This window comes from Cetorhinus maximus, chromosome 8 (genome assembly GCF_964194155.1).
Source record: "Cetorhinus maximus chromosome 8, sCetMax3.hap1.1, whole genome shotgun sequence".
Taxonomy (NCBI): Eukaryota; Metazoa; Chordata; class Chondrichthyes; order Lamniformes; family Cetorhinidae; genus Cetorhinus; species Cetorhinus maximus.
The window spans coordinates 42,680,987-42,707,612 of NC_135886.1; the positions used below are offsets into that span (position 1 = coordinate 42,680,987).

Here is a 26,626-nt window from a genome sequence, read left to right on the forward strand (position 1 = left end):
CGCACCGAAGAAACAACCTCTTTTGGAAGCGAGCAATGATACCCTGAGAACAGAATAAGACTGGAGAGGAATATCAGCACTTAAGTTACAAAAAATGCCTTTGGCAAGTGTCCAGGAGGAGCATTTCTAATAGTGTGTTTACAGAAGTAACAAGACAAGACAAAGTTCGGCTGGGATGTTTCAGATTGATCAAGAGGGCAGAATTCTGATGTGATCCTGAGGAACAATTATGATGGCTGAACCAAGGCGTTGTAAAAGATCTGACAGAATAATGTCAGCTAGGCCACCACTTAAAAAAAATAAGCCAATAGTTTTACAAAGCTTGGGGGAAAAAACAAACCACAAAATGGAGGTTATGAAAACGCAGGATGCACGAACGGGCAAAAAGAAAACCCATTTCTTTATATGCAGGTAGACTAAAGAAGGAAGTGAGTACAATCATGTGCCCACACCCTATCTCACACAATCGTGCAACCTATGCCTCTCCCTGCCCCACAATCGCTCTGCCCTCTCTCTACCACACAATGTAGCACCAGAGGACATTACTGAGATGTGGTGGGATGGGGGTGTGGGCGGGGTGGGGGGTGGAAACAGAAGGACTTAAAATAATTTAAACATGAGGATGAGAATTCAAATTTGAGTTGTTGGAAAACCAGGAGCCAATGCAGGTCACTGACAGTAAGGGTGACAGTTGGTCAGAATTTGGCGGAGGAGACGATATGAGCTGAAATTTATGGGGGTTGGACTGCCAACCAAGAGAGTACTGGAATTGTCACGTCTGGAGGTGAGAAAGGCATGGTTAAGAGTTTCAGCAGCAGATAGGCAGGAGTTATGGAGTTGGTCTTTGAGAGAGATAGGGTATGGAATTAGGAAACTCAGCAAAGGGTCAAATGGAACATTAAGGTGACAAACAGTTGGAGTCTGCCTGTGTCAATGGTGGAGTAAGTGATGGTGTCAGTGGCAAAGGTTGTATTAGGGGAAGAAGATGGTGGCTTTGGTGTTTCCAATGTTTAGCTGCTTTACCATGAGAACACGAATGAAATGTTAGCCAACTGGATATTTACAAATAGCCCTCAACTTCCCCTGTCCCCATCCAAATCCACACTATTAAGTGTGACCTGATGCAGGTCTGAAAGATTATAAGAGATTATTCTTCAATAAATTTTGTCACTGGTTGCTGCAACAAGAAGGAGGAGCCACAAATGTACGATGATCAAAGATAGTTAAAGGGAACGTTAATCTTTACAGAGACTGATTAATCTATGGAATTCTGGACTACAAGCCTTTGGTGAAGACCAGGCTACAACAACTTATATTTATGTAGCTCTTGAACACACAAAAACACCTAACATACCATCACATGAGTAGATGAGAAAAAAGGGCAAAAAGCTGAAGAAGGATTTAGGAGGGGTTATCAAAGGCTTATGTTTGAACTTTCAATTTTGGAGAAACATAAAACCAGTGATACTGGATTGGTCGCCTGCTATAAATCCCACCTGATTTTTCTGTCCAACAACTTTAATGGCGACAAGTGGTAGGGAAAAAGGGAGAGGAAAGTGCATAAAAGTCAGGAGGCAGAGAAACAGGGAGTTCATGCTGGAGAAGTTATGGATTTAATGAGGAGAAAGGTCACGTAGGATTTAAAACTAAGGACAGGAATTTTACATGTGTGATATTCATGGATCAAGAGCTAATGTATATCAGCAGAGACGGATTAATAGACAAACATGCCTTAGTGCAAGATAGGATGAACTTTTGAAAAGGAATCAGAATAATATTCTTCAGGCTACTACCTAAGTTGAGGATGTGCAGATGAGTGGGATATGAATAAGTAGCGCATGTAGAGAGAAATAAGTCTCTAATTAATCATCATTTCAACATTGCAGGTTAAGATGGCAACTTTAGTCTTTGAGTTCAGCTTTAATGACACCATGTATGTCCAAATAGATGGTCCTTCCATGAGATCCCCTCTAGGCCCAGCTCTTGCAAACATCTTTGTTGGGTGTCTTCCAGATAATGACATCTAGCCTCCTATCCCTCGCATATTTCTGATATGTGGATGATAGGTTTGATATATTTAAATCTGCAGTTGCATATAATAATTTCCTTGCATGTTTTAATGAGCTCCATTCTGCACACAAATTCACCTTTGAAATGGAGCAGTCAAATGAACTCCTATTCCTTGACGTACTAGTTGAGAAATCTGCCAAGGGGTCCTCTACCACGGCCTACCACAAGCCTACCTTCAATGGTCAATACACGCATTGGGATTCTTACAGTTCTACCCGTTATAGGATTGGCCTTACTGGCAACCTCGTAAATAGGGCTAGGGCCATTTGCTCACCATGCAAGCTCAATGCTGAAATAGGGTGCATCAAAACACATCCTGTGGGATAATGGCTACCCTGATCAGGTCATTTTGTGCTGTATATCACATAAACTCATCAACAGGCCCAAAGCCATCAGTTTCGGTCCTGAAAAGTATCCAGTATACCTCAGGTTACCCTGGAAGGGCAAGGTATCTCAAAAATTTGAGCAACAGGTGAAGCTAGCTGTTTTAAACTGCTACTGTGCAGTAGCAACACGAGTGATATTGACTATTAACAGGAAGCTGCCGTCAAGCCAAAAAGATGTTCTGCCTAGCAAATAAATGAGAAATGTGAGTGTATGAATTTCAGTGCCAGTGTAATGCTAGGTATGCATTGTGCCGGTTTCAGCTAAACAAATTAAGTGACAACCATTCGCTAGCTCATTCCCCAGGGCAATGTCTTGACCCATCAGGGTCAAGCTGCCTGGTTTAAATTTCAAACAATGCTTGGCAGTTAACTATCAGTCACCATTAACTGGTGCATTCTCCATGGCAACAACTCTACCAATCAGAGTCCACTTGCCAACCAATCAGCACTCTCTTCTCACAGTATAAATATGTTTCCGTAACATTGAAATTTTCTTGCAAATTGTCCTGATGAGTGCAACACAAAAAGGTTTGACAAAAAAAGTCTCTTTTTTCAGCAATACTCAAGTTCTGTACTCCCAAATGATTATTTAAAAACAATCCTTTGCAATCAGCACCTAGAAGTGGTTAGACTATGTGTTCCAATTTATACTTCTGAAATCAGACATTATGGCCAGTGATCTTGCCAGCCCATGGTTCACCCCATTTTGATGAATAAGAAAATCACAGGGAAATGAGCAGACAGTATATAACACTGGCCTAAGTGTTTGTATTCGTGGAAACTATAATAATGCATTTAAAGGGGCTAGGAATGCTTAGGATTTTTTTTGTTCCAAGAATTCTCCAATTTTCCATAGAAATATAAAGCAATAACCAAAATTTAAAATTTCATTTAAGTAAAATTGCCTATTTCATTGTCCACGTAAAAGCACTTGAGTCAGATGACACTTTCTGTTGGATTACTCTAGAGACGTTGTTAATCGGGAATGTCCCTTTATAGATTCATAACAAAGATGACTTAACTGGCCTGAAAACCTCGACAGAATCCATGCCAACATGCTACAAAAACTTGCAGCAAAATTCTGAGTTCAAAATATTTTTATGTAAATCGAGGGAAGTGCTTGAACAGAAAGTATTCCTCTATTTTGTACAGAAATATAATATCCATTTTCAAATGCCATTATTAATGCCACTTAGTCCAAATTCCCTTGTAAGTAAAATATATAAAATTACTGAAAATAAATAGTATTAATAAAATCTAACAATGAAATCATTTTCAAGATCATACCCTCTTGTTTATAGATTGGGCTGAATGCATTAAGATTTACCATATTTGGTCTGAAACAAGGCTCTCAAACCTTTGTTTAAGTTCTCAACATCATGCCAATTACTGTCATGTGATGACGTTAACAAATCATAACCTTTCAGTTGGTTCTATTTTCACTGAATGTAGTTGAACAGGGCATGCCTTTAGATTTGCAGTTCCAACCTCATCTTCCTCCTTCACAAAATTCAATCTCTAATCATCTTCTTTTGTTCTAACACAGTCTATATCATATCCATTACCATTTGTATTTAAGCGGCAATTTAAATTCCTTTTAAAGGCTTAATACTTGATTTATATTGCAATATATATGTGCACCAATAAAAATGAATTATTTCCATTCCATGCAATATTAAGTGTCTTTTTTAATGTTAACTCAACCTTGAACACTGTGGATTATTATACGAAATTTGCAAGTAACAAGACTCTCAATGAGATTTGGAAACTAGCTATGACTGCACAACATTTGCGTCTATTTCCTTTAACTTCTGGCTCACAATTCACATGAGGAAGATGAGTGCAACAAGTACAGATATTCCATAGCTATTCCTCCTCATCCTTCTCGACCTATCTCGAACCTTCGACAGAGTTGACCACACCATCCTCTCCCAACACCACTCCACCATCATCCAGTTGCATGGAACTGCACCTGCCTGGTTCCACTTCGATTTATCAAAGCATAGCCTGTGAATCACCTGCATTGGCTTCTCCTCCCATTCCTGCAGTGTTACCTTAGGAGTCCCACAAGGATCTACCTTCAGTTCCCTTTCATCATCTCTGTTTCGTCACACCACTTGTCTGACATCTAATATTGGATGAGCAAAAATTTCCTCCCACTAAATATTGGGAAGGCTGAAGTCATTGCCTTTGTTCCCACAAACTCCTTTCTCTGAGGAAAATTTTCATCTCCAGCAATTGTCTAAAGTTGAGTAAGAACATTTACAACCTTGGTGTTGAATTTGACCCCCAAGTGAAGTTTCCAACCACATAATCTGTATCATCAAGGCTGCCTACTTCAGCCTCCATAACATCGCTCAACTCTGAATTGTTGCTTCTCAACTGGACTATTTCAATATTCTCCTCATTCGCCTCCCATCCTCCATGATCACCCAAAACTCTACTGGCCTTACCTTAAGTCATTCTAAATCTCATTCACCATCACATCCATGCTTGCTGGCCTTCACTGCCTCCAGTCCGGCAACACCTCAATTTCAAAATTCTCATCCTCGTTTCCAAACCCCTCCACGGCTTCACTTCTCTGTCTCTGCAATCTCCCCCTGCTCTACAAGCCTTCAAGATCTCACTGCTCTTCCAATTCCGGTTTCTTGTGCAGCCTGATCTTAACTGCTCTGCTAGCGCAGCCATGGTCTCAACTGCTTTAGTCTTAATCTCTGGAATTCCCTCACGAAACCTTTCTGCCTCTTTCTCCTCTTCTAAATTCCTCCTTAAAGCCCATCTCTTTGACCAAGCTTTTGGTCTTCTGTCCTGATATCTCCTCCTGTGGCTGGGTGTTTTTATTGATATTTCTTCTGTTAAGTGCCATGGGGCATTATACTACATTAAATGCACTATATACATTGTTGCAGTTATGTCTGCCACAGAAAAGCTCTGTTTTATTGAAATAACCAATTGTTTGAAGTGTTTGACAACAGAAGCATGGAGTGAACTTTCTACTAGATTTATAGTTTTCTCTTGTTCAGTCATTTTTGATCTACTTCAAGATCCCCAAAATCCATAAAACTAATTTCTAGACTATGAACTGTACACTGAAAATACTTGGCAAAGAATCAAATTGTTCCCAAATTTCAGTCACTGTAACTCCAACTTCAAAATGATTTTCTCTACTCTGGTCTCTTGAACAATTAAGTTTTTGCATTGACATTAGATCAAATTTCTAGCCTGTAAAAAGTACATTTTTTGAACGAATGTCAATAAATAACAACAATTATCTGCAAGTTAATGCTGACTTTTGTTATGTCATTTAAGGGTACTGACCTTTTGCATTCTAGTCTCTCCAGACCGTATTTCACCTATGGCAGAGAAAGCAGGTCCACATGCAATACACTCCAGGCTGACAACTACATTATTTAAAAACAGTCCAACGATCAAACTTATTCACCTTTTCTCCCCAGTATAGGAAAATCTTACATCAGCTCCATGCTTTCCTTGGCTTTAAGAGCTCAAATCAGGTTTACTTTTTGCAGTATAGTTGAAGGAAGCATGGGGGGAGAAACATATGTTGCATTAACTGTCCATAGTGATCTCCATTGGTTTTCCAACTAAGCATAAGACCATAAGATGTAAGAGCAGAAGTAAGCCATTCAACCCATTGAGTCTGCTCGGCCATTCAATGAGATCATGGCTGATCTGATAATCCTCAACTCCACTTTCCTGCTTTTTCCCCATAACCTGTGATTCCCTTACTGATTAAAAGTCTGTCTATCTCATCCTTGATTATACTTAATGACCCAGTCTCTACAGCCCTCTGTGGTAAAGAATTCCACAGATTGACTACCCTCTGAGAGAAGAAATTCCTCCTCATCTTTGTCTTAAATGGGTGACCCCTTACTCTGAAATTATGTCCTCTGGTCCTAGACTCTCCCACAAGACAAAACAACCTCTCAGCATCTACCCTGTCAAGCCCCCTAAGAATCTTATATGTTTCAATAAGGTCACCTCTCATTCTTCTAAAGTCCAATGAGTACAGTTTCAACCTACTCAACCTCTCTGCATAAGAAAATCCCTCCATACCCAGGATCAACCTAGTGAACCTTCTCTGGATTGCCTCCAATGCCATTACATCTTTCCATAGATAAGTGGACCAAAACTGTTCACAATATTCTAGGCATGGTCTAACTAGTGCCTTGTATAGTTTTAGCAAGGCTTCCCTATTTTTATACTCCATTCCCTATGAAACAACGGTCAACATTCCATTTGCCTTCCCTATTACTTGCTGAACTTGTATGCTAGTTTTTTTGGGATTCATGCACGAGGGCCCCCAAATCCCTCTGTGCTGCAGCTTTCTGCAGTCTTTCTCCATTTAAATAATACAGTTCTTCGATTCTTCCTGCCAAAGTGCATAACCTTACATTTTCCCACATTATATTCCATCTGACAAGTTTTTGCCCACTCACTTAACCTGTCTATATCCTTCTGTAGACTCTTTGTGTCATCCTCACCACTTGCCTTCCCACCTATTTTTGTCTCATCCGCAAACTTGTCAATAGTATATTCATTTCCCTCATCCAAATCATTAATATATATTGTAAGTAATTATGGCCACAGCGCTGATCGCTGTGGCACTACTGTTGCCTGGGATGAAACATTTAAGTTATGAAGAGAGGTTGGATAGACTTGGGTTGTTTTCGTTGGAGCAAAGAAGACTGAGGGGCGACCTGATCGAGGTGTACAAGGTTATGAGGGGCATGGACAGGGTGGATGGGGAGCAGCTGTTCCCCTTAGTTAAGGGTCAGTCACAAGGGGGCATAAGTTCAAGGTGAGGGCCAGAAGCTTTAGGGGGGATGTGAGGAAAAGCTTTTTTACCCAGAGGGTGATGATGGTCTGGAATGCACTGCCTGGGAGGGTGGTGGAGGTGGGTTGCCTCATATCCTTTAAAAAGTACCTGGATGAGCACTTGGCACGTCATAACATTCAAGGCTATGGGCCAAGTGCTGGTAAATGGGATTAGGTTGGTAGGTCAGGTGTTTCTCACGTGTCAGTGCAGACTCAATGGGCCGAAAGGCCTCTTCTGCACTGTGATTCTGTGATATACTAGTTATAGATTGCCATCCTGAAAATGCCTCCCTTATCCCAACTCTTTGTCTTCTATTAGTTAGCCAATCCTCTATCCATGCTAATATACTACCCTCAAAACCATGGGCTATTATCTTATTAAGTAGCCTTGTGTGCAGTACCTTATCGAACGCCTTTTGGAAATCCAAATATATTACATCTACTAGTTCCCCTTTATCTATCCTGCTTGTACCTCCTCAAAGAATTCTAATAAATTTGTCAGGCATGATTTCCCCTTCATAAAGCCATGCTGACTCGGCTTAATTATATTCTGCATTTCTAAATGTTCTGCTATTACATCCTTTATAATAGATTCTAACATTTTCCCAATGACAGATGTTAAGCTAACTAGCCTATAGTTACCTGATTTTTGTCTCCCTCCCTTTTTGAATAAGGGTGTTACATTGGCAGTTTTCCAATCCTCTAGAACTTTTCCAGAATCTAAGGATTCTTGGAAGATTACTACCAGTGCATCCACTATCTCTGCAGCTACTTCCTTTAATATCCTAGGGCACAATCCATCAGGTCCAGGGGACTCATCGGTCTTTAGCCCCTTTAGTTTCCTTAGTACTTTTTCTCTGGTGATAGTCAGTGTATTTATTTCATCCCCCCCTTTTACCCCTTGATTATTTAGTACTTTCGGAATGCTATTAGTGTCTTCTACCGTGGAGACTGATGCAAAGTATTTATTCAATTCCTCTGCCATTCCCGGTTCCCCATTATTATTTTCCCTGCCTCATTCTCTAAGGGGCCTATGTTCACTTTGGATTCTCTCTTCCTTTTCATATATTTAAAGAAGCTCTTACTGTCTATTTTTATATTACTTGCTAGTTTACCCTCAAAGTTTATTTTCTCCCTCTATTTTTTTTTTGGTTATCTTCTGTTGGTTTTTAAAACTTTCTCAAGTCTTTGGCTTACCACTAATCTTTGCCACATTGTATGTTTTTTCTTTCAATTTGATACACTCCTTAACTTCCTTGGTTAACCATGGTTGGTTTACCTCCTTCCTAGAATCCTCCTTCCTCACTGGGATATATCTTTGTTGTGATTCATGAACTATTTTCTTAAACGTCTGCCACTGTTCATCTGCTAAACTCCTTTCCCAGTCCACTCCAGCCAGTCCTCATTCCTTTGTAATTACCCTTATTTAAGTTTAGCACAGTTGTTTCTGACCCAAGTTCCTCACTCTCAACCTGAATGCCAAATTCAACCGTGTTATGGTCACTGTTTTCCAGGGGATCTTTTACTCTGAGATCATTTATTAAACCTGCCTCATTACACATTACCAGATCCAAAATAGCCTGATCCCTGCTTGGATCTACAACGTATTATTCTAGGAAACTGTCCCGAATACACTATGAATTCTTACTCATGGCTACTTCTGCCAATTTGATTTTCCCAATCTACTTTAAGATTAAAGTCACCCATGATTAATGTACTGCCTTTTTTACATGCCCTCATTATCTCCTGATTTATTCTCTGTCCTCCAGCATAGCTACTGTTAGGGGGCCTATAGATTACTCCCACCAGTGTCTTCTTCCCCTTGTTATTTCTTACCTCTACCCATATGGATTCTACATCTTCCGATCCAAGATTATTTCTTGTTATTCTACTTATTCCATCTCGTGCAAACAAGGTTACCCCACCACCCTTTCCTTCCTGCCTGTCCTTTTGAAAAGTCACATACCCCTGAATATTTAGTCCCAGCTTTGATCTCCTTGTAGCCATGTCTCCGTAATGGCTATAAGATCATACCCATTAACCTCTATTTGTACCATTAATTCATTTACTTTGCTCCGAATACTACGTGCATTTAAGTAAAGAGCCATTCATTTTGCCTTTTTTTCTCCCCTTTCACCCTATTTGCTGCTTTTTTTAATGTTTGAACACTCTGTCCCTTCCTGTCACACTCTGGGTATCACTGCCTAAATAGCTACTCTGCAATACAGCCAAATCCTTTTGCTTTGTAAGCCTATGTATCCCCGCTCCAGAACCAAACACCAACCCCCACCCTCCCACACCTTTATTTAGTTAAGCAACTTCAGTTCATTCTTGTGGCAACTAGAGATGGCAATAAACGTGGCATTCACAGCATTTACAACATTTTTAGAACAAATTGACAAAAAAAAGACTTTCCCTGCTCCAGCAATATTGCTCTTGTGTAACATAAAAACTGACTGAAGCTGTTTTTAATGGACTGGTCTGATCACTCAACTAAAATAAGAGACAAAGCAAACTAGAGCCACATTTACTACTACTGTTTATGGTTCATCATTAACCCTGTGGGTTTATTCAGATTCCCACAGTTTCAGATGCTACTTTAAAAGTTCCTTTCTCAAACAATCTTCCTTCCCTTTCACAAGAGTAATTCTGAACATAAGCTGGGAAGTAGCATTTGACACCTGCATTAAAAACTGCTTTACAGTGATGTACCTGGTTGAAAACTAAAACAGTACAGAGAACACTAAGTTATCTAGTTACAAACTGCAGCATAATAATTGATGTTTTTATATTGACTAAATTAGATCTTTCATCTTAATTCCTAATTAAGACTGGAGCAATCTAGACAGGCACAGCTCGAATCGGTGTTCATCAATAAACTTAATGGACTCCTAAAAGTCATACTTTTACTCCCACTCTAGCTTCTATATGCAACATTTTTAGTCAGAAAATATAAACACATTTATTGAGATAATCTATTTTTAAATTCAGAGTGTAGGTGTAGCAGGGCTGGGCTGAAAAATCAAAATCAGTTGCATTTGTACCAGTGCTATAAATGCTTTTGAAGATCTTAGTTAAATGTTGGTCTGTTAAAATGATCAGCAAGTAAATAATTAATCACATGCAGTTGTGCTACTCTAGCTGTGGATTTTTGCTTGTTATCTATTTTTTCCCACATACAGTGGACACAAATCAAGGTGGACATGAATGAGGCCTACCAAGTCAGCCATTTTGAACGTAGCAATTGTCCAGGATCTGGTATGAATTTATCAAGACTACATTTTTTTTGGCACACAAACTTAGATGGCATTACAAGCTCATGTTATAGTACTTCTGGTTTACATGGGGACAGTTAATCAAGCAGGACTGGAATGAATAATTTAGATATATGTACTAGAATGAATTCTTAGGGGTGAATTATTAAATAACTAATCTGCACTCCATTCAAAAGCTTTCAAGAAAACCACAAAGTGCATCTTTAAAAATACTACTGCATCTTTGATAAACAATGCTGGTTCTAGAAAGGAATGCTATTTTAGGCCATACAATTGTAGTAGCAGACTGCACCGAGAATTGTTCAAGTTGATCAGAACTGATAACAATCTTTCAGTGCTTACACAAACTCGACTGTTTCTACAGCAAACCAGAACCAATTACTTGATATACGTGCTGCATTTATGTTCCCTGTGCCAAGACAATATCACACCATGGGGAGCAAGTGGCTACAAGTTCAAATCAAACTATTTATACCTGTCAGATATGACACTCATCACAACAATCTCTGAAACAGGAGTGTCAATGAAAAAGCACCAATAACATTGCACTAGGCACAGTTGCAGTTTTACGATCGGTTAGTAAATCTGTATCAAGTGCAAATTCAGTTTTGCAGAAATCAGGATGCTGCCAGAGGAACAATATCAGTTTATTTAAACCAATACAAACACATAAAACAGATTAACCCAGCTTGACCAGTAGCAGCTTTAGATTAAAAAGATCAATCTCTTTAACCTATATTCTTTAATTCTGGTAAATATCCTATTCAGCTGACCAGCATAAACAACAATTATAAACTATAGTTTGCTGTACATACCTCCTCCCATTCCGACTGAAAGGATGGCGATTTTTCTAACCGCTTCTTCACTGAACTGCAGTTCGAAAGAGACTCACTACGACTTCCCAGCATATCCTCCTCAGATGGAGAACGTACAATGAGCTCCGAATCAGATTTTGACAAACTTCTTGCGAATTTCAGGTCAGCCTTACCCTTTTCACTTGGCCGTACCCTTTCCAAAGTACATGTCCGTCTTTCTAATCCCTTGCTGAATGGAATGTTTTTACATTTAACAGACTTGGAGTTTGAGGGATCCGCCTGGTTGCTGTTGATGGGGAGGATTGTATTATGGAAAACCTGCTGCCCTTTTTGCTCAGGAGTATCTGCTGCAGCAGAGTTCTTTGTGCCAGTGTTCTCAGCCTGCCCTGTTGCACAGTGTTGCCTCTCTGGCAACACTCTGCTTTGCATCGCTTCAGCTTCCACTCCCCCTTTGCTCAAAGCAGCTAGTAGTGTGACTGGATCGTTCTGAATCTCAGAGATTGGAGGTGACCCATGTAGAAGTCCCGAAAACTGCTCAGGAATGTTGACGTCCTGAGATTCAACCTCACTATTCATGTGATCTTGAGGGAAAAAAAAAGAACAGTTTATTAAATATCCAGCTCACATAGCTGCAACAGACAGCTGATTGTGAAAGATTTCTGCAAACACAGTCACACAACATTTGTGAAATTCCAATCCCAAACTGATTTATTCAGCCTGGCAAAAGACATCGCTGCCTATGTCTAGTCTTTATTAACATTACTACCAGACACTCACTTTATATGGACAGAACTCTATGAATAAAATTGTAAGCTGTAGAATCAAAGGCATAGAAGAGGGTGGACGAAACAGTCAGTCCCCAAGGAAACCATTCAATTGCACAGTAAAAAATTGTGAAAGATATCAGATTGCTCAATTTATAGACAACGCAATCTTCATTAATAAATGTTTCAAAAAAAAAATCTGCAGCTTGAATTAATAGCCATAAACAAGAGAAATTAAGTTTTTTTATTCTTTTAATCTCAATATATATTGTTTTCAGAGTTAACCCCTCCAAATGATATATAAATAAAACTGCAGCATCCGTTTTCAAATAAGCTTGGTATATTTGCAGGAAATTTCACAACACCAGAAATCGATCCTGGTGTGGAAGTTGACATGTTGCCATAGCCAGAGGATTCCGTGTTTTTTAGCTGCTCTTATCTTGACCTTTTAACAGATTCAGGGACACTATTCTACTGCCAAATCTGATTCCCACATCCCGGTCGAAGGCTCAGATCCAGACTTCTGCAGGGATAAAGGGACTGGATGAAGCTCTGTAAACATGGAAAACTGGCCTCTCAGAATTCAAAGAGCAATAAGGCCAATACAAAAACTGCCTTTCATTCAGGTACAACTCACAAAAACTGTCAATACTAACATTTATTCAGTTGATCCATTTCCCAGGCTACAGAAAAAAATGCATCCTTTATGATAAAATATTTATATAAATGATAATAACATGTGACCATTGCGATAACCCATCTTGCATAACCACAATGTAATGTAGAACATAAGATATCATCACTAAATTCAAGTAAGTTAAGGTTGGCCCTCGAAGTGAATATAAAAACAATTTTAAACAGCTGCAAAATAAACTTCTTTCTCAGCTGAAGTGGGAACAGTGGTCAAATACTTTTACTGCACAACGAAGGACATGACACTCACAGTTGTGATATGCTATGGCAACTGTAACTTAAGTGCAACAAAATTACCAATCAAAAAGTTGAAAACAAAATCATTGCCTTTGCCCCATTTTTAATGTGCCACACATCAGTAGGATACCTACAAATGTTGAAAGACGAGGGATATCTTACTGACAGTTTGAATTAATTACTGGCAATGGTCATATTGAATGTTTGAAATTTTATTTAAGTCATTGATAAGCAACTACCAGCTCTATATACCCGGCAGATAGGTAGCCGGTACAGGTCCAACATGATCAGCTGCAGTTGTATCATATATTGTCTCCCCATATCATTTGCCAGTTTTACAATACAGCTACTGGGCAAAAAATACAGTCCAAAAATACACTTTGAAACTTCTGATTTCTGTGCATTTTTGCTTCTAAATCTTTCAGATTTTTCCAGTAGCCTAAGTGACAATATCCTGCATACCTCAATAAAAGTAGCTACGTTTTGCACTTACTTCTGCCATGCCATTCTCAAGCTAAAATCATACAATCTCAGTTGTACTCAGCTGAACAGACTGCTGGAGATAGCAGATCTAAACTGGGATGAGTTACCACTGGATTTTTTTTCTCCCTTCCAGTTAAACATAGGAAAGTACAGGAGAGGAAAAGACTGCAGTCCATTTCACTGGTCTAGGAGACTGAAATGCCTATTTGCACAAATATCTGTCCAATTATCCCTTAAACTTTTCTAAAACATCTGCCTCCGCTGGCACCCAGAGCAATTCATTCCAAACCCTGTTCACCACCCTGTACGCACAGTAGTTAAATTTAAACTACATCTGTCTCCCCTATGTTTGGGCAGTCAAAAGGCAACTGCTGGAAGCATACTTCAAAATGAGTAGAAAATCAGAAACTGAATCAAGTCTGGGTGCTGATGCACACTTCATAGTTGTTTCTTCCACCCAGAAGTCTGGTGGGAGGTCACTAGCCCATCTACGCAGCCTGGGGAACAGTACATGAGTACCGGAAAAGGGGAAAAACAGAGGGGCGAAAGCTGTTCGATTTTTTCAATTAAGGTAACTGCACATTATGCTAACTTGCATGGTGATTAAATTAGTGGAATGTGCTAAGACAATTCACAAGGAGGGGTTAAAAAGCTCTTCCTGCAACTCCTGCTCAGTTTTAGGGGAGTAACCAATTTCGTTCAAGAATTATAATACAAAGATCAAAACATCTAAATCGTGATCAGCTGACAGCAAAATTGTGAAAGAAAACAGAATTATATGGTCTCATGAATTAATAATTCTTCCAAAACAGTCACAGTTTTACTTTTGTCAGTTGTGGTCTGAACTTGATTTTTTAAATGCATCTTGGAGCAATTTATAAACTGGGATTAAGAAGGCTGAATTATGAGAAGCCACCATCTTCTATTCAAGGTGCTTGTCATTTTAATTTAACCCAGTTAATTCAGCTCTCTGACATGGCCACACTAATTAATTGCCTCAAACAAGCCAGTATCACTGATAAGGTTAACAAGTCATATTTTGTCTTGCTTTTTTTAAAAAAAAGTGGTGCTGATCAAGTCGCTCTTTCAATCATAATCCAGTTTGAATTCTTCTGGTATCTTGTTGACACAGAATCCCAATGACTTAATTTAGTCTCAGAATTATGATATGCAACATCTGATTGAACAAAGTTCCATGTTTATACAGGCAGATCTTAGAGGATTATCTCCAGAGCAACATATATTTTCTTGTAGCATGTAAAAGTGCTCTCACAGCCAGCATGCTGTTGGTATGTCTGTATAGTTCAGTAATGAATCTTCGCTGTCAATTACACTGCATCCAATTAGGCCTGTTACAGAAGCCATTCCAAAGGAGGAGTTTGCTTTGGGGCAGGACCAATTCAGAACACGCAAAACTCCATCAATTAACATTCAGATTATACCAGCCACGTAATTTGCCCCAGCATTCAACTGGCTATACAAAAGTAGGATAAAAGGGAAAGGCAATGATGTGATGTAAACAAGGGGGAAAGAATGAAGGTGTAAAACTATCAAGGGGCTGCAAGGTAGATGGGGTTAGTATGTTGTATTTTTACATCAAGATTGTAAGTCAGGTGATGCAGAATTTCCTCTCTCTGCCAACTGTGTGAAATTACAATCAGCAGTCACATTTGCTCATACGAACATACGAGCCTTGAGCCTGCTCCGCCATTTAATAAGATCATGGCTGATCTGACAGTAACCTGAAATCTGCATCCCACCTACCCCCGATAACCTATCGCCCCTTGCTTACCAAGAATCTATCCACCTCTGCCTTAAAAATATTCAAAGACTCTGCTTCTACCACTTTCAGGAAGAGAGTTCCAAAGACTCAAGAATCACGACCCTCTGAGTGAAATCATTTCACCTCATCGCTGTTTTAAATGGGCGACCCCTTATTTTGAAACAGTGATCCCTAGTTCTAGATTCTTCCACAAGATGAAACATCCTCTCCACATCAACCTTATCAAGACCCTTCAGAATCTTTCATATTTCAATGGGTGTGGGTGTGGGTGCAGTCCTATAGCACAAACTCCCTCAAGTTCAGTATCAGCATTAATTAAGGCTATCAAAAATCATAGTCAACTTCTGCAATTAACTCATTTCTATATTTGGAAATTAATTTTAATATGCATTAGTCATAGAAGTTACATGCAGAGTACCTAGTTCAGAATTTTAGGAGTAACACACCAGCACTAGAAGTACATGTGTGAAGTCAGTGAAGTCAGAATTAAGTTCCACTGTAATTCTTACCACAGGTGAATAATTTGGTAACCACAGTCACCATTAATATTTGAATAATGTATGCTGTACCAATCTAACTTGGAAGTATATTATTGTTCCTTCATTATCGCTTGATGTACCTATATCACAACAAGTCCAAGGAGGCAGCTCACTACCACCTTATCAATGGCAATTAGGGATGGGCAATAAATGCTTGCCTTGACAGGGAAGCCAACATCCCTTGAACAAATATAAAAATATGCATGAGGTCATGGAGAGTGTCATACACCTATGGAAAATAACCCAACAGGTTAATCATTGAGGAGAGGAAAACTGGTGAACAACAGAGGCGGGAATTAAATCACCACAAAGACATGCATTCAATGTTATATATGAATATCACATGTTCCATTTCAATACTATGTTTATACAAGTCAACCAGACCCCAACATGAACCTGCAAGTATTTCATGACATATTGCTGTGCCGCAGAGCTTCATGGAGATATGATGCTATATCTGTTATGCAGCTATTTCATCACATAAAACCTTTTCAGTCACTTCCCATGGAATTTTATAAACTTCCAGCTACAAAATAAAATAACAATGTACCACTGGTTAATAATGATTTCCATTTTATAGACAAAACTCAAGCATACACTGATAGAAACAAAGGAATTATACAGTTTGTGCTCACGGTCTTCCCACGCAGTGAACAGTGAGTGATATTACTTTGGCCTTAAAAATTGTTAAAAGGGCAGCTTGTTAGGATTAATATGCTGGAAAAAAAATGTTTCGAGAAGGAAGTTTCAAAGGAGTCAGTATTCAAAAGATTCTAAGATATATGCCCTTTTTATATATCCACAGGAGGCAGTAAAACAGGATTTCCTGAGCTGGTCAGAGCACGGATTATTTTTCCTGTTTACCTCAGACATTATCTATCAAAGGCACAATGTTTACTTTCATTTTAACTCTTCGCCACGTGTTTCATCTTTAATCAGAGCTGTAACTTGTCACCTTCTACCTAAGCTTGGAGCATGAGTCTTGGTACCTGCAAGAACCAAGGAAAAGTGGGCAAAGCCAAGTTCCAACAGGCTAAAATAACTTAGTCAAAATGGTGCTCAGTTTTAAAATGCTAACAAAAACAAATGTTATAAACAGCCATCGATTATATTGGCACTTCTACTTTGCACTGTTCCTGTTTAATCCAAATATCTAACTTTTCATAAGAAATAAACTTTTATTGTCTACAAATGTTTTAGATCAACTTTTTAAAGGTTAAAAAGTAGTGTACTGTAAGGAATAATCCAAGACAGGAGCCTGGCATTAGTATAAACATTTGAACTGTAACCATCTAGTCGCAAAACATTCTAAGTTTGAATTTTTTAAAGCTAGTATCTGATGGTGAGACTAATCAGGAACACAGATTTTTCTGCAACCAAAACTAGGTTTATAAACATGAGATTTTTGTCGGTCAGCTTCAACACCCAGTATTAAAATGATGTGTTTGTTTCCTGGGCAGAGAGGAGCAATTATAGGCCTGGATCTTCCAAGCAGCAGCAATGATGGTTAGATTGCCACTGCACTCGTAAATTCCCTTAACTACATGTTGCTGCACATTTCTTCTGGGGTCTTCTGATCCCGATTTTCACAGTAAGGCGCAGCGCAACATCCCTCGGGATCTCCGTTAGAGCGGAGTGGGGTTGGGGGGGGGGGGGACAACGACAGGGCACGCCCCCTTTGTGCAGCACTAGCTGCTGTATAGTAAGTTTAAAAGTTCAGTCTTTGAATGTTAACGAACAGGTGATTGAGTAAATGGGTAGGGTGGGAAAGGGAGTCAGGGTGGGGATAGCCAGTTCTGGTTGAGTGGGGTAGTCGGGTTGCAGCTAGGGGTAGTCAGGCCTGGTCGGGGGACAGTTTGGTGGTCAAGAAGGGTAGTCGGGTCGGGTCAGGGGGGGTAGTCAGGTTGGGAGGCCAGTCAGATGGTCAGGGGGTGGTTGGGTTGGGTCTGGAGGGTAGTCATATCTGGTTGGGGAAGTAGTTGGATAGTCAGGTCAGGTCAGGTTGGAGAGGATAGTTAGGTCTGATTGGAGTAGTGGGGCAGTTGTGTGATAGTCAGGTCTATTGGGAAGATAGTCAGGTGGTAGTCAAGGTGTAGTTAGAGATAGGGGAGGGTTAGTGATTGGGGAGTCAGTTGTGTTGTTACTCAAGTGTTAGATTAGGTTTTAATCTGTCTAAGATTTCCTGGGTAGCCATTGAGGAAAGTATTCTGGGACTGTCCGAAGTCTCCGGCTCAAACTCAGAATCGGAGACATTTGTAGATGGTCTGACAGGGCAGGGAAATTGCCCATCAGAAGTTTAAACATTTTGGGCAATTCCCATGTAAGCTCCAATTCCAATGGGTTCCGACGTACATCTTCCATCATACATCTGGTCTCCAACAATCCAGAGGCCGAAAGGTTTGGCCCATGCAGTAAAACTTGCTCCACCTGATTAGCTGCTTTACAAGTGTTGCAATACTATTGTAAGCAGCTTTGCAGATGTTCTATGCAACTGCCTAAAACAGGTGCAAAGCTCCTTGCATATGTTAATTAGGAGCCTAATAGTGGTCAGTGGACAACTAAATAGTGGTCAGTAAACAAGTTAGTTTACAAGTGAAGCAGATGCCAGGTGTAGATTGTCAACCCAGCAGAATTGTCCCAGAGTCTCCAGAAATGAAAATTAATCTCGAGGACACTATTGGGAGAAACCCAGGAGGAAAATAATTCAATTAACTATAAAATTTGTAGGAATTGGTAAGAAAAAACTAACAATTGAGAGTCAATGGGGTTCGTATTCTAAGTGGCTTGGGAAGAAATAGGGCCATTAGAATGGACATGTTGGATGGCTAATGGGGGTGGGGGGGGAGAAGAGAGTGTAGCAAGGTCACCAAAGTTGCAGGAAGGAGGTTGTGTGATGAAACCTCCAGGAATACATTCACCCAGAGATGGCAATCCTGGTCCAGCTAAGAATTCTTTAGTGGTCCCTGTGGTTACCAATGCAGGGCAAGATTTTTTTAATATTTAAATTAAAAGAAAAACCTTCCTGCCGTGCCAGGAAGGGCAGTAATGCTTTCCCGATTCCACAATCATCACAATAGCCCCTTTGTAACAACTCCACAGTTGCTAGCTCTAACCTCCTCATGCGACAACTTTGTGAGACACGACATGAACAGGAATGACACAAGACATAAGACACCAGCAACTTGCGCATTAAATGTTAATGAGACATGAGATCCTATTTTGGGAAGGTCTTGGTCCTCACATACCAGGGTCTGAGTTTAAAAATAGGAGGAAAGCGTTTTGCCCCATTGTTACATTTAGTCCACTTTCCCACTTCAGTAATATATTTCTCTTCAAGATACTTATCCAAGTTTACTTTTAAGAGTTATAAAATGCATAACCTATAACTTCTTTTGGTAAGTTAATGCAAAACAGGACCACCCTCTCACTAATGTTTCCTTTGATTACTCATGAATTTCTCTCTCCTCAGCTTTTTTAAATTTATCCATTCATGGGATGTGGGCATTTCTGGCTAGGCAAGCACTTATTGCCCATCTGTATTTGCCCTCGAGGAGGTGGTGATAAGCTGCCTTCTTGAACCGCTGCAATCCATGTAGTGTGGGTACACCCACATTGCTGTTAGAAAGGGAGTTCCAGGATTTTGACTTGGGGCAGTGAAGGATCAGCGAATTAGTTCCAAGACATGATGGTGTGTGGTTTGAAGAGGAACTTGCAGGTGGTGGTGTTTCCATGCTTCTGCTGCTGGTGTCCTTCTACATGATAGAGGCCGTGGTTTTGGAAGGTGCTGACGAAACAGCCTTGGTGTGTTGCTGCTCTGCATCTTATAGATGGAGCACACTGCTGCCACTGTGCGTCGGTAGTGGAGGGACTGAATGGACTAGCAGTCTGCTTTGCCCTGCATGATGTAGCGCTTCTTTTGAGTTTGTGGAGCTGCACTCATCTAAGCAATTGCAGAGTATTCCACCACATTCCTGACTTGAGCCTTGTATATGGTGGATAGGCTGTGGGGAGCCAGGAGGTGAGTTACTGTCCGCAGAATTCCTAGCCTCTGACTTTCTCTTGTAACTACAGTATTAAAATGGCTGGTCCAGCTGAGTTTCTGGGCAACAGTAACCCCCAGGGTGTTGATGGTGGGGGCTTCAGCAATGGAAATGCCATTGAATGTCATGGGGGAATGGTTAGACTCTCTCTTGTTGGAGATAATCATTGCCTGCCACTGATGTGGCAAGAATGTTACTTGCCACTTGTCAGCCCAAGCCTGGATATTGTCCAGGTCTTGCTACATGTGGAAATGGACTGCTTCAGTATCTGGGGAGTCACGAATGGTGCTGAACATTGTGCAATCATCACAGATCATCCCCACTTCTGATCTTCTGATGGAGGGAAGGTCATTGATGAAGCAGCTGAATATGGTTGGACCTAGGAAACTATCCTGAAGAACTCCTGCAACGATGTCCCAGGACTGAGATGATTGACCTCCAATAACCACAAACATCACTGTGTGCTAGGTCTGACTCCAACCAGTGGACAGTGTTCCCCGATTCCCATTGGCTTCAGTTTTGCTAGGGCTCCTTGATGCCACACACAGTCAAATGTTGCCTTGGTGTCAAGGGCTATCATGCTCATCTTGCCCCTGGAGTTCGGCTTTTTGTCCAGGTTTGGATCAAGCTGTAATGAGGTCAGGAGCTGAATGGCCTTGGCAGAACCCAAACCGAGCATCAGTGAGCAGGTTATTTCTGAGTAAGTGCTGCTCGATAGCACTGTTGACGACACCTTCCATCACTCTGCTGATGACTGAGAGTAGACTGCTGTGGTGGTAATTGGCCAGGTGTGATTTGTCCTGCTTTTTCTGGACACGACATACCTGGAAAATTATCCACATAGTTGGGAAGATACCAAAGTTGCAGCTGTACTGGGCACGGCTAGTTCTGGAGCACAAGTCTTCAGTAGTATTGCTGGAATATTATCAGGGCCCATAACCGTTGCAATATCTTGTGCCATCAACCGTTTCTTAATATCTCATGGAGTGAATAGAATTAAATGAAGACTGGCATCTGTGATGCTGGGGACCTCAAGAGTAGGCAGAGATAGATCATTCACCTGGCACTTCTGGCTGAAGATGGCTGCAAGTGCTTCAGCCATGCCTTTTGCACTGGTGTGTTGGATTCCACCATCATTGAAAATGGGGATATTCGTGGAGCCGCTTCCTCCTGTTAGTCATTTAATTGTCCACCAGCATTCACAACTTGATGCAGCAGGACTGCAGAACCTAGATCTGGTTGTGGGATTGCTTAGCTTTGTCTACTGCATGCTGCTTCCGTTGTTTGGCATGCATCTAGCCCTGTGTTGTAGCTTCACCAGGTTGATGCCTCACTTTTAGGTATGCCTGGTGCTGCTCCTGGCATGCCCTCCTGCACTCTTCATTGAACCAGGGTTGATCCCCTGGCTTGATAATAATGGTAGAGTGGAGGGTATGCTGGACATGAGGTGACAGATTGTGGTCGAATACAATTCTGCTGCTGCTGATGGCCCACAACGCCTTATGGATGCCCAGTTCTGAGCTGTGAAATCTGTTCGAAATCTATTCCATTTATCGTGGCGGTAGTGCCACACAACACGATGATGGGTATCCTCAATGTGAAGGCAGAATTTCGTCTCCACAAGGACTGTGCAATGGTCACCCCTACCAATACTGGCATGGACAGATACACCCGCAATATGTAAACTGGTGAGGTCACGGTGAAGTAGCGTTTTTCCCACTCATCCGTTCCCTCACTACCTGCTGCAGGCTGAGTCCAGCAGCTATGTCCTTTAGGAATTGGCCAGTTCAGTCAGTAGCAATGCTGTTGAGCCACTCTTGGTGATGGACATTGAAGACCCGACCCAGGGTACATTCTGTGACCTTGCCATCCTCAATGCTTCTTCCAACTGGTGTTCGACATGGAGGAGTACTGATTCATCCGCTGAGGGGGGGGGCAGTAAGTGGTAATCAGCAGGATGTTTCCTTGCCCATGTTTGACTTGATGCTATGAGACTTCATGTTATGATCGAGCAGTTGGTAAAGCTGAGTTATTAAAAAAAACCCAGAGGGAAACTTTAAACAACTGTCACAACCTACAATTTTAAGTGTTATGTTTGGGATGCAACTCTAAATTCAGGAATCAGACCAACAGTTCTCGAGATTTTACATTAAACTAAATGAAACATTTTATTAATTTACACAGGTTAAAATACATATACACATGGCTACAAATTACTATCACCTTAACTTTAAACAAATTCCAAACTAATCTCCATTAAAGGCAACAGCAACCCATAGACTTAACCCGACACCAGGCAAAGCATTTTCATCTTACAAATTCAAAATGAGGTTCTTTTCACTTTGTTCCTCTGGAGACAGTTGGCGGCTTACAGCTACTTTTGATCTCACATTGCCTCTGCTCTACACACACAAAACTGCTGAAGTTATGCCTAGCACTGCTCATTAAATATAAATTCTCATTGTATCACCAGCCTCTTTGAACTCTACATTTTAACAATAAAATGCCTTTCATAATACCAATTTTCTTAGTAATATAAACAAATTGCTTGGTATCTGCTAGCTAGGTGGTAATTTTTCTCCCCACTTCTTGAATGCTCTATTCAAAAAATGTAAATACACTCTACCACTCTTACATTTCAAAACTAGTACACATCAAAGCACCCAGACTAGCTGGCTTTAATCCAATTAAGACACAGCCACAGACTAAACCTCTATTTTAAAAGAAAAATATTTTCCAATAATATTATATACATGAATAGCTTCATGTCACTTCATGAGGTCCGGAGTCAATGCTGAGGACTCCCAAGGCAACTCCCTCTCTCTATTCCACTACCTCTGGCAGGTCTTTCCTGCTGATGGGACAGGATATATCCAGGAATGGTGATGGTGTCTGAGACATTGTCTCTAATTGTCACATTATGAGTATGACTATGTCAGGCTGTTGCTTGATTGTCTTGAAAGTCTGTGGGACAGATCTCCCAATTTTGGCATGTCAACAGGTGTCAGGAAGGAGGGCTTTGCAGGGTTGACAAGGCTGGGTTTGTCGTTGCCATTTCCGAAGCCTAGGTTGATGCCGGGCAGTCTGTCCAGTTTTATTCCCTTTAGACTTTATGCAGTTTGATACAACTCAGTTTGGCGATTTCAGAGTCAATCACACCCCTCCCCCCACCCCCCAACACACACACACACATTCGTAACCATTGTGGATCTGGATTCACATGTAAGCCAGGCCAGGTAAGAATGGCAGATTCTCACCGATCCATAAGGACAGGAGATTTCCTTCTCTAAAGGACATCAGTGAACCAGATGGATTTTTATGACAATTGATAATAGTTTCATGGCACATTACTGAAATTAGCTTTTAATTCCAGATTTATTAATTGAATTCAAATTTCACAAGCTGTCGTGGTGGTGTCCCCAGAGCATTAGCCTTGGCCTCTGGATTACTAGTCCAGTGATATTACCATTACATCAAAGAGTTAATGTTTCAGGTCGATGACTTCTTATCAGAATTGGGAAAAGTTAGACATATAATTCATCTCTAACTTTTCCCAGCTCTGATGAAAGGTCATCAATACGAAACATTAAGTGTTTCTCTCTGCACAGATGTTGCCTGACCTGCTGAGCATTTGCAGTACTTTCTGCTTTTATTTAAGGTTTCTGGCATCTGCAGTATTCTGCTTTTTGACTTAACTGGACTAGCCATATAAATACAAAAGCAGGTCAGAGGCTGGGAATTATGTGGCAAGTAGATCAACTCCTGGCTCCCCAAAACCTATCCCACCATCGACAAGGGATAAGTCAGGAGTGGAATAGGATACTCTCCACTTGCCTGAATGAGTGCATCTCCAACACACTCAAGAAACTTGACAACAACCAGGACAAAGCAGCCTGCTTGATCCGCACCCCATACACCACCTTAAATATTCACTCCATCAACCACTGACACACAGTGGCGGCAGAATGTACCAGCTACAAGATGCAATGCAGCAACTCATCAAAGCCTCTTTCAACGGCACCTTCCAAACCCACGGCCTCTACTACCTAAGGGCAGCAGATGCATGGGAATGCAACCATTTGCAAGTTATCCTCCAAGTCACTCACCATCCTGACTTTGAACTATATTGCCATTTCTTTACTGTCGTTGGATCAAAACCTTCAAACTCCCTTCCTAACAGCATTTTTGGTGTACCTACGCCTCAATGACTGCAGCAGTTCGAGGCTGTGGCTCACCACCACCTTCTCAAGAGCAATTAGGATGGGCAACAAAAACACCGACTTTGCCGGCAACAGTTTTGTCCGATGAATGCATAAAAAAAACAAAGCCACAACAAAGAATTTTCCCTGGAGGAGGTTAAAATCCAATTAATTTTCACCACAACCTAATTATAATTAGGAAGCTGAAATGTAAGATTTATTCTTAAAAACAGAAAAAATTACACAACCTAACTTATGGCAATACTGAAATTAACAGTTCAATGAAAATCTTTTAATGACTTTTAGATTTACAAAAACAACCTTGCAATCCAAATGTTAACCGGTTGCAGTGAACTGGCATACTTAACTAGATTAAAATTACACAGAAAATTAGCAGGATTGTACAGGACTCGTAGTTCAATGGCATCACATTTCAAGCCAACATCATTAAACAATGAAGCATGCCTTCAAAACCATTCCATGGTCACAGAATCTTGATACTTAATATGCTTCTGTTAAATGCAGACATTAGTTTGAATCACAATGTAAAATGTTATCATCTTTAGAATTCAGTTATATTTCCAAAGTGCCTATAAACTCAGCACATAGAGCAGTCTGAAGCAGTGCCCATAAGTTTTTGCTAAAGCTCAAAAGGAAAAACATAGTTTTGTGGTTTTGCACACATATTGCATTTGATTTGTTCATATTGGAAACGGCCAACATTGTCAGATGTTCCCATTTAATCTTGCAGTACAAGTTTGCTTTGGCAATATGTACATTTGACATTTAAACATTGCAGGGAAATTTTCAATTTTTTGTATTAGCTGAGAACAATATCCTTGCAACCTGGTCCTTTCCTCTCAAGGAACAGACAAATTATCCTGTAGTTTTGTTCCTCTTCTACCAGACATCTTTGACAATGTTTCACTTCTATTATATGCTCTTACATATCAAGCAGCTCTCAAACTGTGTCATAGGCTTACCCTGGGGCATGGTGTCAGCAAGGAAAATAAAGTTGCACATAATATGCAAACAAATGGTAAAGGTAAGTAAAGACGCCTGTGCTCAGTATATTTAGTCTGCCTTATTTACAAGGCTAACATAGATGCTTGTAACTTACTTTTGACAATAAAAACAATCAAAATGTTTCTCATGCAATATTTTGACAATGGTATGATTTCTCAACTAACTTTTCTTTCAAGGATATTCATCATAAAAATCTGGTTATTCCCGACACAGTTCTGATGGAACACTGCATATGGTTCCAATTGCTGCAGTCTAAGGGAATCATCCAGGCTCTAAATGGGGTGGAAAAAAGACAGCAATAAAGTTGTTCCTGGTGTTAGGAGGATGAGCTATAAGGAACAACTTGATATGCTAAAGTTTTTCAGTATCAAAACACCACTTCTCAGGGGGATATCCTAATGAGTATCTGAGTATATAGGGATAGAAAAAGTAAAAACATGTCAATGCGTTGATGAGCCAGGGCAGCAGAGCAACAGGGTATCTATTCAGGGCTAGGAAGGCAAGTTTAATATGGACATCCTAAGGTGGAAACATTGCTTCATAAAGATGATCAACAGCTGAGAAAAATTTCAAGGAAGGGTAGGCATTAGTCTCCTTGAAGAAATAGCTAGAAAGGTAGGGAGTAGACAATAGCTTGGAAGGACAAATCGAATAGCTAAACAGACTTCTTCATCCCAACGTAATGTAGTCAAGGAAAGCACATGGTATCACTCCCCAGGAATGAAGAGAAAAGTTAGCTATTAAGACAGACCAGACTCTACCTGCCTGCCGTCTAGCAGGCAAATCAGCAGTAACACCGGAGACTGAAGACTATGTTGCCTTGCTGTCATTTCTAGTCCAGAAATAATGCCTTTCACAAGTGTGTTCAAAAACAGTGATAAAATTTAATGAATTGTTATAAAATAATAGTGCATTAAAGACAAATGAGTTTTACTTAAATAAGGATCAAGGCTTCTTTGGGGCACTTGATTTTTTTTGGCCTCTTAACTAAAGTCCAACTACATAAAGCATATGAATACAGTAACTATTTGGAAAAACTAAGTGACATAGCCAGGCCCACCCTTCAAATGAATACTTATGCTCCTTTCATCTATCAGGACCTTTCAACTAGGATAGGTTCAGCAGGGCACTAATCTACAGCGCCAATGGGGTGGCTTCCACAGCACATGTAGCAAAGGTGAAGCAACTATGCACATGCAAATCTGTGTGACCTTGCCAAATGGTACAAAAGCATATTGCTGGTTGATTCAGATAGGTTGAGCACCAGTCAATCTGCAGCCAGTAAAATATTGAGGCCTGCATCGTTGACAGCAAGCTTTTACACTTGCTCAACAGCAAAGTTGCGTTTGGAAGATACACACATGCCATCTAATGCAGTGACTCTTCGTGCATCGGTCGTGACATTTCAATTACATTGCAAGGTTAAGCTGTCAATAGTTGCATTTCGATGTAAACAGGCCTTGTCAACTAACCCTTGTCT

General features: G+C 40.5%; 1 protein-coding gene across 1 annotated transcript in view; it reads right to left on the reverse strand.

Annotated features, from left to right (window-relative positions):
• Positions 1-26,626, reverse strand: part of anks1ab (ankyrin repeat and sterile alpha motif domain containing 1Ab) — a 436,373-nt gene that overhangs the window by 164,739 nt on the left and 245,008 nt on the right. Inside the window, exons 13-14 of the mRNA XM_078547799.1 lie at positions 11,383-11,963; positions 10,005-10,015 (exon numbers count right to left, since the gene is read on the reverse strand). Coding sequence (XP_078403925.1) covers positions 10,005-10,015; positions 11,383-11,963 — 592 coding nt within the window. The remainder of the gene's footprint in view (positions 1-10,004; positions 10,016-11,382; positions 11,964-26,626) is intronic.